The sequence below is a fragment of the Trichosurus vulpecula genome, chromosome 2, assembly GCF_011100635.1.
Source record: "Trichosurus vulpecula isolate mTriVul1 chromosome 2, mTriVul1.pri, whole genome shotgun sequence".
NCBI classification, from domain to species: Eukaryota; Metazoa; Chordata; class Mammalia; order Diprotodontia; family Phalangeridae; genus Trichosurus; species Trichosurus vulpecula.
The window spans coordinates 18,932,197-18,951,823 of record NC_050574.1 but is presented as its reverse complement, the minus strand read 5'-3'; the positions used below and the strand labels follow the sequence as shown (position 1 = coordinate 18,951,823).

The 19,627-nt window shown below is 38.4% G+C and overlaps 1 protein-coding gene and 1 pseudogene across 6 annotated transcripts in view; one reads left to right on the top strand and one right to left on the bottom strand.

Annotated features, from left to right (window-relative positions):
- The window catches only part of KIF1B (kinesin family member 1B), a 188,810-nt gene that overhangs the window by 13,787 nt on the left and 155,396 nt on the right, over positions 1-19,627 (top strand). For all 6 annotated transcript variants that reach the window (XM_036747919.1, XM_036747917.1, XM_036747918.1 and 3 more), the window contains exon 2: positions 1,406-1,582. In XM_036747919.1, the coding sequence (XP_036603814.1) occupies positions 1,477-1,582 (106 nt within the window). In that variant the 5' untranslated portion in view covers positions 1,406-1,476. The remainder of the gene's footprint in view (positions 1-1,405; positions 1,583-19,627) is intronic.
- LOC118840424 lies at positions 9,064-9,473 on the bottom strand (annotated as a pseudogene).

Here is a 19,627-nt window from a genome sequence, read left to right as displayed (position 1 = left end):
GGAAGGTTCTCTTTGACTTCATCGAAGTCTTTGACACCATTGATCACTCTGTCTTCCTTTGTATTCTTGTCTTTCTAGGCCTTTGGGACACCACTTCTCCTGCTTCTACTGCACCTTCTCTGTCTCTTTCATGATCCTCCTTCAGATCACTAACTGTAGGTGTCCCTCAGGGTTCTGTCCTGAGTCCTCTTCACCCCACTTAGTGATCTCACCAGCTCCCATTCATTTGATTACAATCTCTATGCTGATGATTCTCAGCTTTACCTGTCCTGCCCTAACCTCTCTGCTGACCTCTAATTTTGCATGTCCACCTGCCTTTCAGACATCTCAAACTGGATGTCCTGTAGACATGTTAAACTCAACATGCGCACAGCTGAACTTCTTACCTTCCCCCAAGTCCTCTTCCCGTCATAATGTTTTTGTCAAGGGCAACACCATCCTCCCAATCCCTCAGGCTCACAACCTAGATGTCATCTTGGACTCCTCACTATCTGTTGCCAAGACCTTGTTGATTTCATCTTTGCAACGTCTCTTGAATAAGCCTCCTTTCCTGCCGTCACTCTAGTGCAAGCCCTCATCACCTCATGCTATTCTAATAGCCTGCTGGAAAGCCTGAAGTCTCTCCCCATTCCAATCCAATCCAAGTGATTTTCTTGAAGCGCAGGTGACCCACCCCCTGCCCCATTTAATAAACACCAGTGGCTCCCTGTTGCCTCCAGGTTCAAATACAAAATGCTCTGTTTGGCATTCAAAGTCCTTCATAACCTAACCCTCCCTACTTTTCCAGTCATCTTACATCTTATTCCCCAACATGTACCCTTTGACCCAGTGACATTGGCCTCCTGGCTATTCCACAAACAAGACACTCGATCTCTTAGCTCCAGGCATTTCTCTGGCTGTCCACAAGCCTGGAACATTCCCCCTCCTCATCTCTTTTTACTGACCTCCCTGGCTTCCTTTAATTCCCAACTAAAATAGTACCCTTCTTTTGGCATAATCCTCCCCCAACTCCTCTTAGTTTTAGTGTCTTCCCTGTTAATTACTTCCTACTTATCCTCTGTGTAGCCTGCTTTGTATATATTTGTTTTCATATTGTCTCCCCCATTAGATTGTAAGCTCCTTGGGGGCAGGTACTGTCTTTTTGCCTTTTTTTGCATCCCCAGTGCTTAGCATAGTACCTGGAACATAGTAGGTACTTAATAAATAAATGTTTATTGATTGATTATTCAAGGTCAAATGAGATAACTAGGTAAAGTATTTTTAAATGGTAAATCTTTATATAAATTCTATTATTATATGTGGGGGAAATTGTTTCCAGCAGTTATTTAAGGCAGGATCATAATCTTTCTACCTTGTTAGAAGCTTTCCCTGTTCTAAGTACCTGTTGGTATTTTTTTTCTTAAAGGAAATTTGAACATAACTTTGAAAGAAGACTTCTTTTTCAATATTTGAACTCCGTATAACAAGGCCATCAGAATGTCAGGAGCCTCAGTGAAGGTGGCTGTTCGGGTCAGGCCCTTCAATTCCCGAGAGACCAGCAAAGAATCCAAATGTATCATTCAGATGCAAGGCAACTCAACCAGTAAGTACAGCATTCTATTTTGTAATTATACAAATTGTATCTTCTCTCTACTTTTGTAGCCTTTCCCTCTAGTCTACCTAGAGTAAGTACTAGTATTCTCTCACTTTGAACAGTCTTTTGAATTATCCAATAAGGGACAAGGAGACTCCATGCAGCAAGTTTAAATACAAGCTATTTGATTATTTAGTTATACTATTTTGAAAAGGCAGGTTGGGAAGTACATGACCATCTGGATTAGCCTAGCTAGGATTAGTAATAGGGACCGGTGGGGGACAGTGTTTGAGTGCTGTGATTCATATCAACCAAACACTTAATGAGTGGCTGAGCCAGACCCTCTGCTGGCTGCTGTGGTTACAAAAACAAAAGGACAGAAATCCCTGCTCTCAAGGAGCTCACCCTGTGCTCTGGTGAGACTGTGAAGCTTTGGAGGCTTCTGTGGTATATATTTTGATTTCTCTGTACAAATTGTTTTTCATTTGCAGTTTCACATAGCAGACAGCCGTGGCAAAAGTTTTATCAGCTTTCAAATGTTAATGCTAAAAATTATGCATATTCCTCCACAGTAGCTTTATGAGTTCAACAGTGCAATTCAACCAACTTTGAAAAGCATTGAATGTGTCCATAGGTCCGTGCTTCCAGAGAGATAATGACATCTAGATAAGACTAATAGGGTCAGATGACAATGATGTAACAAGAATGTGATATATGAATTCATTAGAGAAGTATAAAATAAGTGCTTTATGATGTCTGATGGGGAAAAGGTCTTATAGTTATTACTTGTAGTAGGCTTCTAAAATTTTACCAGAATTATTAGATTTTCTCTATTCAGTCTCTTCCCATCTACTTATTCCTAATTTGTTATCTACAAACTACTCTCCCCATGTTTAAAAAAATCCTCACTAGTTCCTTTCATTCCTGCTGATTATCCTTTGGTACAGAAGTGTCAAACATGTGGCCTGCAGGCATCCCTGGTCATCTGTTGTTGTGTTTGTCCTTCGTTCTCAAAGAGGACCATGACATCAGGGAAATGATGATATGACTTGCAGTTGACTTTGATTTCAGTGAGGGAGTGCTGTGCAAGGTCACCAGCCTCAGTTTTCTTTTCTGGATCTTCATTCAGATTTCCCCCACTAGATATAGGTACCATCATCCCCCCCCCCCCCCTGCCAGCCTCCTGACACATCTGTCTGTGCCTTCTTTTCTCTGGCTCTCATTTGGTGACTTTATCCACCTTCATGTATTCACTTCATGCTGGCTAGAAGATTCCCCTCTTTATCCAGCCCTTGTCTCACTCCTGAGCTCAAGTGTCACCAGGTACCTATTTTAGATTTCATACTAGATGTTCCATAAATATATCAAAATCAACATGTCCAAAACAGACAGAACTCATCTTTCTCCCAAAACCTATTCCACTTTTGACTTGCCTGTTACTATCTAGACCACCCCCATTCTCCCATTCACTCAAATTCAGAGGTTTGGAGTCATCTTCAATTTCTGTCTCTTCATTCTTCCTCAAATCTCACATCTTTGCACCTCCCTGTACTTTCTCAGTTGACCTTACCTCATATTTTACTGAAAAAATTGAGGCCATCCCCTATGAATGCCCTCTTTTGTCCTCTTTCTCATCTCATATCACCCAGATGTCTTCTACCATCATCTTTTCCTTCATATCAGAAGGTGACCCTTCTCCTTGCCAAGACTAACTCCTCTACATGAATAAGTGATCTCATTCCATCCCGTCTTCTCCAGCAGATTGCCTTCTCTATCATCCCCACAGATGAGAATCTGCAATCTCTCCCTCCTGGCTGCTTCCCTACGGCTTACAAACATGCCCATGTCTTCCCCCATCCTCAAAAAAACTCCCTTGATTCCTTCATCTCTGTCAACTATTGTCCCATATCTCTCCTCCTTTTTATGGCCAGACTTCTTGAGAAGGCCGTCTTCCACTTCATCTCCTCTCACTCTGTTCTTAGCTCGCCAGTCTCATTATTCAGCTGAAACTACTTTCTCCAAAGTCTTTACTTCCTCTCACCTGCGTTCCCTTTGTTCCACTCACAGGGCCGTTGCCCTGGTTCGAGACTCCTCTCCTGTACCACAACAGTAGGCTTCTCAGTGGATTCCCCACCCATCCAATCTGTCCTCTCTATAAATGCCGAAGTGCAGGTCTGACTACCCTGCCCATACTCGCGTTAAACTCTGCTGTCTTCCCATTGCCTCTGGGATCAAACAGAAACTTCTTGGTTTATCATTGAAAGCTGTCAGGCTGGCTCCTTGCCATCTTTCCCACACACAACATCCCAGTCTCACCTCTCTGGGCCTTTGCTCCTGGTATCCCCTAATGGTCTGCCTCCTGATCTGCCTCTCAGAATCCTTGGCTTCCTTTGAGAGTTAGTAAATACTATCTCCTCCTGGAAGCCTTTCTAATCTCCCCTTCCCAATTAGGATTTAAGCTTCTCAACCGCAGGGATCAGGTTTTTCTGTTTTTTCTTTGTATCCCAATACTTATGAATACTTGATTGATTTCTTTTGTTTTGGTTTGTTTTCTACAAAGGAATACAATGAAATTAAATGCTGAAAAGTTCCTACCGGGAGTGAATTGCTACTTGCTCTGGGTCAGTTGGCAAGTACTTTAACCTTCCTTCTCTTAAAGAACAAAAGATAGCAAACCCACAACTCAGTGAAACTTACCAGTGAAACAGAAGGATGCCACTAGCTGAAGGAAGGTCAGCTACCTATAGAATATTTACACCTGGCCATCTGGTAGCTGTCTTAAATCTGACACGTCTTTATCTTTCCCCTAAAACTCTCCCCTCTTCCTCACTTCCCATTGTCTTCCCAAGTCAACCTGGCTTGCTGCTTAGGTGTCATCCTTGATAACTTATGTCTCCCCTCCCCCCACCACTTCTTTTCATTCAGTGACCTGTGGTCTCCTTACTGTTCCAAGAACAAGGTACTCATCTCCCAGAGCTGAGCTTTGGCTTTGAGCAATGCTCTTTTTCCTCCTCATCTCTGCCTATTGCCATTCCTGGTTTCCTTTAAGTCCTAACTAAAATCTTGTCTTCTACAGGAAGCCTTTTCCATTTTTCTCTTAATTCTAATGCACTTCCCTCTTTTAATTATTTCCTCTTTTATCTCGTTAATGGCTTATTTGTACGTATTTGTTTGCTTGTTGTCTCCCCCATTAGTCTGAGCTCCTTGTAGGCTGGGATTGTCTTTTGCTTAGCGTAGCATAGTGCCTGGCACGTAGTGGAACTTAAAAAATGCTTAATAACTGACTGACTCTTCTGGATCTTGTTGCCCCTCAGTCACTCTCAACCTCATGTCCAATCAGTTCTCAGGTCCTGTCATTTCCACTTTGGTAACCTCTTTCTGGTATGCCTCCTTCCCTACTCTGACACGGCCATCATCCTGATGCAGACCTTTGTCACCTCCTGTGTTGGTTGGTCTCTCTGCCTTAGGTTTCTCCCCTGTTCTGTCAGTCCTTCAGTCAGCTGTCAAATTGAGCTTCCTAAAGCATGGGTCTGGCTATGTCACCCAACTGTTCAATAAATTCTGGTGCTTTCCTATTAGATCCAGGATCAACTATAAAATCCTTTGTTTGGCTTTTAAGATCCTTCATATCCTGACCACTTCTGGCCTTTCCAGTCTTCTTACAGCTCCCATGTACTTTGGGATCTAGTGATAGTGGCCTCCTTGTCATTCCTCCAACTTCACACTCTGTCTCCTCACTGAGGCTTTGTACTGACTGTTCCCCATGCTTTGAATTCTCTGCCTCTTCATCTTTCTTTAAGTCTCAGCTAGTGTTCTACTTTTTACAAGAAGCTTTTTCCTCTTAGACTGCTGCCACATTTATTATGTATATATCTTGTTTGTACAGAGTGTTTGGATGTTGCCTTCTCCATTAGACTGTGAGCTCCTTGAGAGCAGGGACTGGTTTTTTTTGTTTGTTTGTTTTGCTTTGCTTTGTATCTCAAGTGCTTAACACAGTGCCTTAACACATAGTAGGCACTGGCACTAAATAAATATTAGTTGACTGACTTTAGTGATTTCTTCATTTATATTGTTGTAGTCACTATGTTTATATTTGTTTTTGTTCTTATTTCATTCTCCAGCAGTTCATACAAATCTTTTCACTTTTCTCTAAGTTTTTCACATTCATCATTTCTTATGGTATAAGAATTTTCCATGATGCTGTCCTAGAGAAGAGCGATCCCTGTGGAGAAGGAGCCAACCTTCCCTGTCACCAACTGCTACTTGTGGGTAGGGAGCCCCAAGAGAAGTGGTATTCCCTTTCATGTCACTGTGCTTGTTTCCGGCCCTGCCCCCTCAGCCATCATCTTGTCAAGCAACCCCTGTGGGCATGAGATCTAGCCAGTGATTGGCTTGCTTAGCAGGTCCAACTCTGGAAGACCCAGAAAAGAAAATTCTTGACATCAAAGCTCTTGGCACTGTCAAAGGATCCAGCATCAGAAACAGATAAGATTTTATCATGGAAATGACATTAAAGAAGTTGCATTACCATCTGCTTTGCCCCTGGACCCCAAGGAGCATGAGACCTTTCTACTGGACTTGCCAATGAAACCTCACATCTACTATGTCTTCCATTAGAATGTGAGCTCTTTTCAGTCATTCTTCGGTGGATGGACACCTTGCTTCCATTTCTTTACTCCTTCAAACAGTGCTGCTATTAATATTTTGTTACATAATGAACCCTTTTTCCTGTCTTTGCCTACCTTGAGGCTCGTTGGGGGAGTAGGGTGTCAAAGAATATGGTCAATTCAGTCACTTTTCTTGTATAATTTCCATTTGAAATCCAGAAGAGCTGGGTCACTTTGCAGTGCCACAGTAGAATAATGCCACTTTTTTCTATAGCCCCTTCAACACTTGCCTTTTTTTGTCATCTTTGCCAATTTGTATTTTGTCATAATTATTTTAATTTGTATTTTCCTTACTGTTAGTAATTTGGAATATATTTTCATATCATTTATAAGTTAGCAATTCCTCTTTTAAAGAAGAATTGCTTCTTCATTTCCTTCGGCTTCTATTCTTTTAGGAGATGGCTTTATGAAGTTCTTTTCCAGGATCAATAGCTAGAATTTGGATTAAGGCACATTTTTAACCTAAGTTAAAAAAAATTCTCCTGGAATGTGCAGCATGGAAATCAGTCCTTATTAAAGTTGAAAATCCAAAGTAAACTATTCAGAATGGAAGGTTAATTGTTGCCTACAAAGAAGGTCAACAAAGTGAATTCAGTCTTGATCATTTGTATCCTTTTTATGGCCTGGAATTTGAAATCAATCTCTGATAGTCATAAGCTGTAAAAATGAGACAGGTGTTACATTTTCACATAACTGACAAATATTCTTCACTAATTTTATATTCTGTTTCTGCTTTATTTGAAATCTTGTGAGTCAGTGACCAAAGCATAATTATCGCCATTCTTTTCTTCAACTTCCACTTCCATTTCTTCCTCATTCCCCTAGTAGCATGTTTGAGAGAACCTTGGCCAACTTATTCTAAAAAGCTGTTGATTCCAGATGTATCCTGTTGGATCTTTTACTCATAATATTCACTTAGCTGTTTATTCTGCCCTTTTCACTTTGAAAATCATGCTTCCTTTTTGAAGATGGAAACTAAATGAGAGTTGTGATTCAGCCTTCTATTTTTTAGTGTTGTATAGTCCTCTTCAAACACCAAGTCTGTTTGGTCCTTTTCTTCTTGTTCTTCTTGTCCCGTATTATCTTTAAAAGTCTGTTTTTTCCTTTTCTCCAGCATTGATATTTAACTTTGAGATCTTTCCAGACCAACCTAACTGATTTTCGTATCTTCTTTGTCTGTGTCAGTGGGATGATTATTCTTTTTTTTAAAAAATAAATTAATTTTTTTTTTTAGTTTTCAGCATTCACTTCCATACATTTTAAATTTTCTCCACCTTCCTCCTCTTCACCCTCCCCAAGATGGCATGCAATCTGATATAGGCTCTACGTATACATTCTTATTAAACATATTTTCACATTAGTCACGTTGTATAGAAGAATTAGAATGAATGGGAAGAACCATGAGAAAGAAAAAACTAAACTAAACAAAAAAAAGAGAGAAAATAGTGTGCTTTGATCTGCATTCAGACTCCATATTTCTTTCTGGGGATGTACATGGCATTTTCCATCATGAGTCTTTAGGAGTTGTTTTAGGTCCTTGCATTGCGGAGAAGAACTAAGTCTATCAAAGTCAATCATGGTACTATGTGGCTGTTAACTGTTTACAATGCTCTCCTGGTTCTACTCACTTCACTCAGCATCAGTTCACATAAGTCTTTCCAGGTTTTTCTGAAGTCCACCTGCTCATCATTTCTTATAGCACAATAATATTCCATTACATTTGTATACCACGACTTGTTCAGCCATTCCCCAATTGATGGGCATCCCCTCAATTTCCAGTTGTTGGCCACCACAAAAAGAACTGCCAGAAATATTTTTGTAGATGAGATGATTATTCTCCAGTTTTCTAGTACTCAAATCCTTGGTTTCATATTTGAGTTCTTTCTCTCCAGTGTGGTGAAGCAGAAAGAGTGCCTAACTTAGGAAGTTCCAGGACTTGGGTTCTGATTCTGAGTCTGATCCTTTTTATCTTGTGATTTTGGGTAAATCACTTTAACCTCTTTGGGTCTCAGTTTCCTCATCTGACCCCTAAGGTCCCATCCAGTTCTAGATGTTACCTTGTGAGCATTTAGATTTCTCTTTCATTTCTACCTAAAGTTAATGTTTTTTTGTGCTTTCTTTTCCTTTGCTTCTAGGATCATTTGGTTTAGAAGACTTAGTACTAGAAGTGACTTGAGATATCAATGGTACAAAGACCAAATTTTGCCAATGAGTAATGTATTTTCTAGGTTTCTATTACTCTTCACTCCTATTTTTAGATACTCTGTCATAGGCATGATATGGCTTAGATAGCAAATAAGATGTGTCACCATTACTATTCCTTATGATGTCAGGAGTATATGACTGTTATCTCTAATTAGGGTGGCAATGTGATGCTAAACATAACTCATGGATTTGAAGAGTCATTAGGAGATGTTGCTGTCAAACACATCTAGTTGGAAAAGGTCCAAACATGTAGGAAGGAGGAAGAGGAGTAGCTTTCACTAGAACTGGGGTAAATTTTTAATTATCTTACCCTCTTTGTTCTTGTAAACTCTGTAAGAATGACTGACAGATGTCAATATGCCTTAATATTGGTGATTTGTTCTAGTAGATGTCTCTCCTTTAGCAGGATTATTTGTCTGCAGGTTAATTTTGAATCACTATTGTGTGTTATAATTGAAATGCCTGAATTGAATAAATTTCTTGCCCTTATAGTTAGGGTACCGTACTCCCTCTCCAATTTTCTGGTTGTTGAATTGGTGATTTGGCTCTCTTTGGATCTTTTCTTTCTTTCTTTTTTTTTTTTAGTAAAGATTTTATTTACTGACCAACACAGTAGTTCTAAAACTGTAGCTTCTGGAAGAACCACTTGTTTTTGCCTGTCTTGTACCTTTCCTCAAACTTGACTTTGGCCTCCCTCTTTGCCTTACATTTTAGTGCAGGGTCACAGAACACATTCTTGTTGACAACTGTTTTGTCCAATGGGATATCCATAGGTATCTGGTGGGCATGAGGTGCTTGTAGTTATAAACTTTCATGAAGGACTTGATTTTTGATCTCTTGGCAATCTTCTTTTTGTCCATTGCTGCAGTCACTTTTCAAGGGTAACGGTCAATACTTGCCACCAAGGCGTGGCTGTAGGGCCTGTCAGAGGTCCCATCATCAATGTTCTTGACGATGATGGCTTTGTGCCCAGAGTACTGTCTGGCCAGGACCAGTACCACCTTCCCAGGTTTCATGAACTTGCCCATTTTGACATGAAGCAGGTCATTCCTAGAGCCAAAAGGAAGACAGCACACTTCCCTCTTTGGATCTTTTCATTCAGATTTGGGTTCAGGTATTTCTCATCTCTATTTTTCCCTGAGGACAAACATGTCTTAGATGGGACTTGCTAGTCTGGGTCTATCTGTGGATAATGAAATGGGTTTGGAGAGCTGGTTTAAGATAGTCAAAAAGACATAGCTGCTGTTGACAACCCAGCTCCAGATCAGGTCCAGTTGATTCTTGCCCAAGAAAGTAGTCCTGAGAAGCCCTTCTGTGTTTTCTTTACTTTTAACATTTAATAAAGAAGTTAGAAACTTTGTAGAGGTTCTATACCCTTATTGTGGTTGTTGAGTCATGTCTGACTCTTCATGACCTCATTTGGATTTTCTTGACAAAGATACTAGAGTGGTTTGCCATTTCCTTCTCCAGCTCATTTTACAGATGAAGAAACTGAGGCAAACAGAGTTAAAAGACTTCTCCAGGGTCACACTGCTACTAAGTGTCTGAGACCTGAGATTTGAACTCAGGAAAATAAGTCTTCCTGACTTCAGGCCTGGCATTCTATCCACTGTACCACCTTGCTGCCCCTTCGTACCCTTAGAATGATTTTGTTTGTTGCCCATTTGAGAAGATATGTATTCCCTGCTCAAAATCAAGAAAATGGTTTCCTCACTAAATGAATAAAACATGGGGGGAAGTTACTCAACAGAATACATAAATGTCCATTTAAAGAGAGTATGGGACAAGGGGAGTATGTGGCAGTTAATCTTGATAGATATAATTTCTAGTTAGACAATTTTGAACTTTTTCAATTTCTCATTTTATATGTTCTTTCATCAGTTGTGCTCAAAAAGTAGCTAAACATTTTGGCTTGCATAGTTTCTGACTTGTTACTAGTTTTGCCACTGAATGACTTGAATATTGGGCAAGACTTTGGATATCATCTCCCTTCGTGAAGTGGATAAATTGTCAAAAAATTTCAGTAATTTTAGAATATTTTGCAAAATGACAAAATTCTTTCTTTTCCCCAACCTGCTAAAGGTTTGGTTCTCTGGATATAGAGAAAGTTTGGATGTCTACGAGAGGAAAAATTTCTTCTAGAACAAACAGGTCTAACCAAAATGTTTTGATTTTTTCCTTTTGTTATCTTTATTAAAGCTTCTGTTTATCTACTTTATTAGTTTTTTATTTTTAAACATTTGGTTTTTCTAAATTTTTAGTTGCATGTTCAATTTGTTGATTTGTTTTTTCTTCTGTTGATGAAAATATTTAGAGAGAATAATTTTCCCCCTAAAGACTACTCTAGCTGTATCCCACAAATGTTTTCTTGTATATTGTCATTTTCTTTGATGAAATTTTCTGTTGTTTCTATAATTTTTTCTTTCACTCACTAATTCTTTAGGATTAATTTATTTAATGCCCAATTATGTTTTAATTCTTTTTTTCAAAATCCATTTATGGAATATAGTTTTAATTGCATTATATAACTCAGTCTTCTTCCTGTTTATCTTGTTATATGTGTCTAGATCTGAAAGGAGTACATTGAGGCATCCCACTATTAAGTTTTACCATCTATTTCTCCCTGCAACTAAATGAATTTTTTAAAAAAGTATTTAAGTGCTTTGCTTTTTGGTGCACATATATTAAATATCAATATTGATTTGCTATTTTGGTGCCTTAAGTGTAATGTAGTTTACCTACCTATCTCTTTTGTCTATTTTTAATGTAGCATTATCTTAAAATAATGATTGCTACCCCACCACCTTTTCGAGTTCACTAGAAGTATAAATGGTTCTGCTTCAGTCTTTCATTTTAACTCTATGTGAATCTTTCTAAGTATATTCCTTTTAAACAACCTACTGTTGGATTTTACTCTAATCTATTCTGATGTCCTATTTTGTCTTATGGGGGAGTTCATACCATTTATATGCGCAGTTGTGATTGTTAATTGTATATTTCCTTCCATCCTGCCCTCTTGTGCTTTTTCTTTCTTAATCCCCATCCACTCTTTACAAAGAAGAAAGCAGTGAAAGAAATCACACTTGTGAAGTATGCATTGCTTGATCTGTTTCTACTTTTTTGCTCCTATTCTCCTTTGCTTTGTCTCCAATTCCCCAATCAGAGGTGTTCTCTCTCTCTGTCTCTCTCTCTCTGTCTCTCTCTCTCTCTCTCTCTCTCTCTGTCTCTCTCCTCCCCCTTCACCCATTTTATTTAGGACTACTTTCTCACCTATCTTGCCCTCCTTTTTATTTTATTTTTTTAAAGTTTATTAATTAATTCTTAGTTTTCAACATTCACTTTTATAAGATTTTGAATTCTAAATTTCTCCCCTCCCTAAGACAGCATGTAATCTGATATAGGCTATACATGTACAATCATATTAAACATATTTCCCCATTAGTCGTGTTATGAAAGAAGAATCAGAACCAAAGGGAAAAGCCACAGGAAAGAAGAAACAAACAAATGATAAGTAGTGTGCTTCGATCTGCACTCAGACTCCATAGCTCTTTCCCAGGATATGGATAGCATTTTCCATTATGAGCCTTTTGGAATCGTCTTAGATCATTGCATTGCTGAGAAGAGCTAAGTCTATCAAAGTTGGTTGTTGCACAGTATTGCTGTTAACTATGTACAATGTTCTCCAGGTTCTGCTCACTTCATTCAGTATTATTTCATGTCTTTCCAGGTTTTTCTGAAATCTGCCTGCTCCTCATTTCTTATAGCACAGTAGTATTCCATTACATTCATGTACCACAATGTGTTCAGCTATTCCCCAATTGATAGACATCACCTCAATTTCCAGTTCTTTGCCACCACAGAAAGAGCTGCTATAAACACTTTTGTACATGTGGGTCCTTCTCCCCCTCCCCCTTTTTAAGTTATTTCTTTGCTGCCCTCCCATTTAAACACCTTTCTCCCTGCCTCTCTTGACTTTCATGGTTTTGATTTTTTTTTACATTACTCTGTGTACGTGACTGTATTCAACTTTTCTTTTTCTGGTTCAAATGACAGAGATGTTTGTGGGATATCCATTCCTTCCGTACCTTCTCCAATGTTTGTATACTCTTCATCTCATATACCCCTATTATTTGGAATGGGATAGTGAGTTCCCTTCCTTCTTCTTTCCTCTCCAGTATAGGGTCCTATCCCACTTCCTTTTTCTCCTTTGACCATGAAAATGAAACAGAAACATCTCCAGTCCCCCTGCCTGCCTTATTTAACTTTTTCAGTGATCCTTCAAGACACTAGGGTTCTGAGAGGATATGTGTTTCTTCTCTTCCTATTAGCATGTAAACAATTTATCCTCACATAGTCTTTTCCAGTTGATCAAATGTGTGTACCTTTCTGTGTTTCTTCTAACTGCCGTGTTTCCATTTCCATATCCTCTCAGTTCTTACCTTTTTCACCAGGAATTCTTGGAAATCCTCAGTTTCATAAAAGGTACATTCCCCCCACCCCCTATAGGATTATACTTCTTTTTGCCAGCTAGGCTATTCTTGGTTGCCAGCCTTTACCTTTTGTCTTTTGGAATGTTGTATTTCAAACTCTTTGCTTTTTTTATAGTGGCAGCTGCTACATCTTGTGTGATCCTGGCTGTGGTTTCTTGAGCGCTTTCTTTTTGGCTGCTTGAAATATTTTTTTTTTTGACCTAGAAGCTCTGGATTTTGGTTATGACATTCCTGGGAGTTTTCATTTTGAGGTTTATTTTAGGAGTTGACTGGTGGATTTTTTTTGTCCTCTGGTTATAAGAAATTTAAGCAGTTTGTTTTCAAGATTTCTTGAAATATGATGTTTAGGCCCTTTTTTTTTTTTGCCTTTGCATTCAGGTAGTCTAATGATTCTTAACTTTTCTCTGTGTAAACCTATTTTCCAGGGTCATTAATTGTTTTAGTTTGAATATGAACTAGGGTCTTGAATCCAGGTCCAGCACTCTAGTCACTTTACTGCTTAAACTCCACGTGACTGCTAAAACTTCTCAACATTTTCTATTTGCAGATTTTCTGCATCCTAGATGACAATTCCTTAGATAGTTTGGCTGGTGGTAAATGAAATAATACTTTTAAATGGTGGAAGATCTTCAGGTGAATGGGTTTCCAGTTTTGAAATGTTTCCTGGTTATAAAACTGGATACTTAGAGATTGGAAAGTATGTATACGTTTTGAACCTCAAAGTGCAATACAAGTCCCATGTGTTAACTGCATTAAGATCTTGCTGTGTTGGCAGGAGGCCTGAGTCGCTTACAGAGATCATAGCTGATTGCAGATGGAACACAGCTGAGTGTTCCTGCCATTAGGTCTCTGGTGAAAAAAGAGATGAGGGTGAAGAGCTATTTGGGAGAGGTGCCAAACGTCTGAAAACAGAGAAGCTGAAAAACTTCATTGAAGCACTTCTGGTCTCATAGGGAATATTTTCCATAGCTTTGCTTATGGCAGGGATAAATGTTACTGCCGTGACATTTGGGTACCAGACACATAGAAGTGGCTTTGTTTAATAATATCCCTTTGTATCTTAAGTTTCTCCTGCTCAGGAAGTATTCCTAATGATCTGGTTATTTTTAAAAAGGAAATTGGGGCTAAGTTCTTGGCTTGAATCATCAGGGTAACAAATCTATGAGGAGAAGTATTGGCTCAGGCACTCAGGGCAAGGCCCTAAACCTTCCAGTGTCCTAGGCAACTCTCTTAAGATTAGACATGACAAAGAAGGTGCTGAGCTCAGTTCCTCATCTGGAGTGGATGAATCACAATTTCCTGGAAGAAAATGAAATGTATAAAACTGGGACTTGAAATTATGTGAATGAAATATATACTCCTTGAATTTGTTTTTGCTTGTTTTGCGATACTTTTGTCTATTGCACAAAGCTTTAGGTCTTTTTCCTTTTGATCTTTGTGCCCCTATATTTATCAACTTGCCTGGCTCTTAGCCTAATGGAATTAGGATAATTTCTTCTCTTGTTTATTGCTTATGTTTTATATTTGCCCGAAAGCTTTGTTTTTTAATTCACACTCATAAACTTCTCAGTTTTATTTTGAGACGCTTGAATTGGCGAGGGGAGGGTTGCAGGCAGTAATGAAAACTGATGTATGTGTCTAGAGGAAATAGTGAAGGTGGGAGGGACAGAGAAATAGTAGGCTTTTGAAAAAATACATTTGACACATAGGAGGAGAAAGAGGAGTTAATGGTAACTGAGCTACCATTTGGGGCTCTCATTAGATACTGCAGATTCCCCGAAACTGAAGTAAATGCTGGAGAAGAGGAAGGTTCCAATTTGGAAAAGGCATAGAGTCTGAGGGGGAGGGCTATGTATTGATTGAGCCAGGGAGACCTACCGCAGACATGGAATTGGGAGATGGAAAGTGGTGTACTGTTGTTGGTAGAGGTTACAGATGTAACCCTTCATGACCTAGCTACATTGCCGTGGGAATGGGAGGTGCAGGAAGGGAGTTTCAGTGCCCCAGATAATTTTTTTACTCATAGTTTATAAGGACCCATGATGTTTGAGTCCATTTTTACATATAAATATACTTATAAAGAGAATAACTGCAAGATAGTGAAATCTAAGGCAAAGAGAATACTGGCATTTGGGAAGATCAGGAAGGTTTGGAAGACGACACTAGGAAAAATGAGGACATGGAGAATTTATCTTGACTGAGGCAGCAGAAGAGAGGGAAGGGACTGGGGAGGGGGGAGGACATGGTTAGAGAGATACCCTTGACGCTTTACCCTTGCCCCTAGGACTCTGAAATGATGAGATGAGATGAGATGATGAGAGTTGGGAAACTGAGCTAGAGAAAATGCTAAGAGTTATTGGACAGTGCAGTGAGATAAGAATGAAGCCTCTGAGTTATGCCCAGGTGGGCTGGCGAACCACCCATAAAAGCTGCGTGGGGCCACTCTCCATATTTGCTTTTGGTGTTTCAGTGAAGGAAGCAGGAAGAGGGGAGGGATACCCTATTCCGTTCCACTCTTTCCATTGTGTTGTTATCGTGATCATATATATTATTTTCTTGGTTCTGCTTACTTAGCATCCATTTATCTAAGTCTTCCTGAGCTTCCATTTCCAATTTATTTTTCACCCCTTTCCCACCCAGAGAGCCATCCCTTATAATAAGAATAAGGAAGCAAGAACAAAAGCAGGTTAGTAAAACTATCAGCTAACTCCAAAGTTTGTTGCAGACCAAACCCATTAGTCTCATGTACCTGAAAAGAAGAAAGGGAGGCACGTTCCCTTCTCTCTTTGGGGCCAAGCTTAGTAATTATAATTTCATAATGTTTAGTTTGGATTTTTCTTTTGATCAATATTCTTTTCATTTACATTATTGTAGTCATTTGGCATGTTGTTTTCCTGGTTCTGCTTATTTCATTTGTATCAGTTTGTATAAATTTTCCCATGCTTTTTTAATTCTTCATATTTAGCATTCCTTTTAATACAGTGATATCCCATTACATGCATATCATAATTTCTCTATTTGCCAGTCAATCAACAAGCATTTGTTTAGCTTCTCCTACTGTGTGCCAGGTACTGTGTTAAGCATTAGGGATGCAAATATTAAGAATGAAGAAATTGCTGCTCTCAAGAAGCTCACATACTGTTGAGAGAGACATATGCTTATGAAAGGATATACAGAATACATATCAAGAGAATAACTACAAGAAAGTGAAATCTAAGGCAAAGAGAATACTGGCAGTTGGGAAGATCAGGAAGGTTTCATGGAGAAGATTGTGCTTGAAGGAAGGGAAGGATTCTATGAGGAGGGAGTGTGTTGCAGGGATGTGGGACAGCTACTGTAAACACATGGAAATGAAAAGTAGAGTGCTGTTTGGGAGGAACAGAGAGAAGAAGACAGGTTTGGTTGGATCATAGAGGGCAGCAGGGGGAGTAATGTGTAGTTGATCTCATCTATTACGTTTCCAGTTCTTTGAGTTTGACTACCTAGTAGTTCTTTTGCACTACAAAAAAAATCTCTTTGTATTTTGTATGTCTTGTTACCTTTGACCTCTTTGGGTATATGCCAAAAGAGAGAATCTCTGCTTTAGGAGGTATGAACATTATAGTCATTTTTGTAGCCTAATTCTACATTTCTTTCCAGAGTAGCTGGACTAACTTGCAGGTCCATGAACAGTGTATTTGTGTACCTGTCCTTCCACAGCTCCTCCTTTATTAGCCAATTCCATTTTTGTTATCTTTGCCATTTACAGGATGTGAAGTAAAACCTAAAGTTGGTTTGATTTTAATTTCTCTTATTAGTGATTTGGAGCAATCTTTCAGATGTCTGTTAATAGTTTGCAGTTCTTCTGAGAACTACTTATATCCTTTGTTTAAATAAGAATGACTTTTGGTTTTAAATATTTATATCAATTTGTTATTTGTGTTGCACATCATACACTTACCAAACATACTGATGCAAAGATTTTTTTTGACAGTTGACTGCTTCTCTTGTCTTAATTCCATTGATTCTTGTTTATATAGCATCTTTTCAGTTTCATGTAATCCATATTAGCTGTTTTACCTTTAGTGATCATTTCTAGTCCTCTTTTGGTTAAGAACTCTTTACCTCACCATGGCTGTGAAAGGTCCCCGATCTGATTCTCTTCTAATTCTTTTATTGTGTGACCTTTAGTATTCCGGTCATATATCTTTTTTGTACCTATTACAGTTCATAGTATAAAATGGTGGTCCAAACCTAATTTTTGCCAAACTACTTTCCATTTTCCTCAGAGATTTTTGTCAAATAGAAAATTATTCATCAAGTAACTCAGCTTCATATGTTTATTGAACACTCAGTTTATTGAGTTAAGTTATTTCTTATTATTGAGTGTTTTACTGATCTATTTTTACACCTTGGGTACTTGAAAAGTCATGTCAGTGAGATGCAGGTTTTGGAAGGTCTGACCAAACTGGAAAGGCTTTGAGTAGATAGGTCTAACAATGAACATTATTATATGAAGACCAGTCTTTCTAAAGAAAGTCATCACCAGATTTTCCATGGAATGGATTTTTCAGATACAAGTCCTGGAGACCCGGGGGCAGCTAAGTGGTGCGTGAGTAGAGCACCGGCCCTGAAGTCAGGAGGACCTGAGTTCAAATCCAGCCTCAGACACTTGACACACTAGCTGTGTGACCTTGGGCAAGTCACTTGACCCCAATTGCCCTGCTTTCCCCCCTCAAAAACAAAAACAAAAAAAAAAAGCAAGTCCTGGAGACCACATGTTAAAGCATAGAGAGAGTAGGACCTGGGTTTTTGGCAGGATGTATCTATACCAGTGAAGTAATAGATCGTTGAAATATCATTAATGCTGAGATACTGAAAGAGCATATGCTTTTTAACAGATGACTCCTTAGGCAAAGTCCATGGGCATACAGTCTCCATAAGCAGCAGCTGTGGAGATTATATTTATAGCAGCTAGATCTGTAAGAGGCAGCTGAGGGTGATAGGCTTACCAGTAACTCTGTGAAAAAAGTCCTTGGCTTAGATGTTACTCTGCAACCGTATTTTCATCCCTTGTGTAGTTATTTTAAAAATTCTACAGAATGCCTAAAATAATTTTTATTTATTCCTTATACCAATGTTGTCAAATGTGATAGGGGGAGAGGGGAGGAGGACCAGACTGAAATGTTATTGGAAAATATTTAACAAAAATGCGATAAAGCATAGATAACATTACATTTTAAAACTCCAGGGATCCTTACATATGGATTAGTGACCCTAAGTTTCTATTAGATTTTGACACCACTACTTTTTATACCCTTGGGATATCTTAGTATATCCTTTTTACTTTTTAGCCAGTGTATCATTTTCTTAAAAATATCTGTAAACTTCCCTCCCCCATTGTTACGAACTGGGAATGCTTTGAATTAAATTCATAAACATGTGATCGACCTATATTTGTAGAAGTCATTGGCTTTCCCATCTTTGAGTAGTAGTTATGTGATGCCTTTTGTTAAGAAAGGTTGGATCAGTTTTATTTCTGATAGGAAATTTGTAAAGCATTTGTATTAATAATTGTGACTGTTATCTGTCCCTGCCACTTTCCAGTTTATTAGAGAAACTAAAATTAGTCACCTCCATTGATATAATGTTCTGCTATTCATTTTCCTAATATTGCTCAAGCATTCTGTTTTTCATTTGATCTAACCTTGTATTTTTCTTGTATTGGACTTGCAACGATATAGATTACCAAAATTTTTCCACATCCTCTGTCTTTAGGAGTTCTCTTTGATTTCTTTGCTTTTCATGTCTCTGCTATCAAGTTTTTTTTTTTTATTTGTACTGAATTGTATTGTTGTTTGACCTACTTTGATTCCTGTCATCCTAACTGTTTTTGCTCAATTCTTTCAGTTGCCGATTAAGGAAATCTAGAATTTCTGTTAACCTTTGGTTTTTTGGATTTCATTTTGCCTGATTCTTTTGTTGCTTTTAATTGGATGATATGGCATTTGAATTTTCTACTCTGTGTATCAGCTAGATGTTGATATAATCTTGTAGTGCCTTTCTGAACATCTTCAATAGCTCTCTCACTTAAGACATTTGACACCTCTCTTTAGTGGTATTCCTTCTTAGCTCTACTTTTCCTTTCGTGTTTCTTAACACAGTAGTAATGGCCATATACACTGTTGTGTGCAGATCCTGAAATGTTTTTACAGTTTTTGTCAAATGTGGTGGAGAATTTGTTTACTCTTGATAGTTATAGGAAATTCCAGTCTTTTTGAGTTATTCTGTTTTAGTTTGATTTGTCTGCTAGTTGAGTTTATATGATCAAACTTAAGAACTTTTTGAAATTTCAGTCTGTGTCTATTTCTTTTCCACAATTATTTGAGGCATTAGTATTGTTTTATTCATAGATATAAGTTTGCAATTTGTGTTAAAAGTGAAGATTTTTCATTGACCTCAGGTTCTTCAACTTTTCTTTCCTATTTTAATAGCTCTTCAATTTCATCTTTTTGTCTAACCTAGACTTAGGGATGAATTACTCTTTAAGATTACTGTTCTCGACAGTACCATTGACAGAAAATCTTTGCCTACAGCTGGTATATTGTTTTCAATTCTGCTACAGTGTGTATCATGAAAGTATTCATGTTGTCAAAACATTTTATGTGTACTTGTGGTTAGCTCACTTTAGTTGTTGGCTTTATTTGCACCAA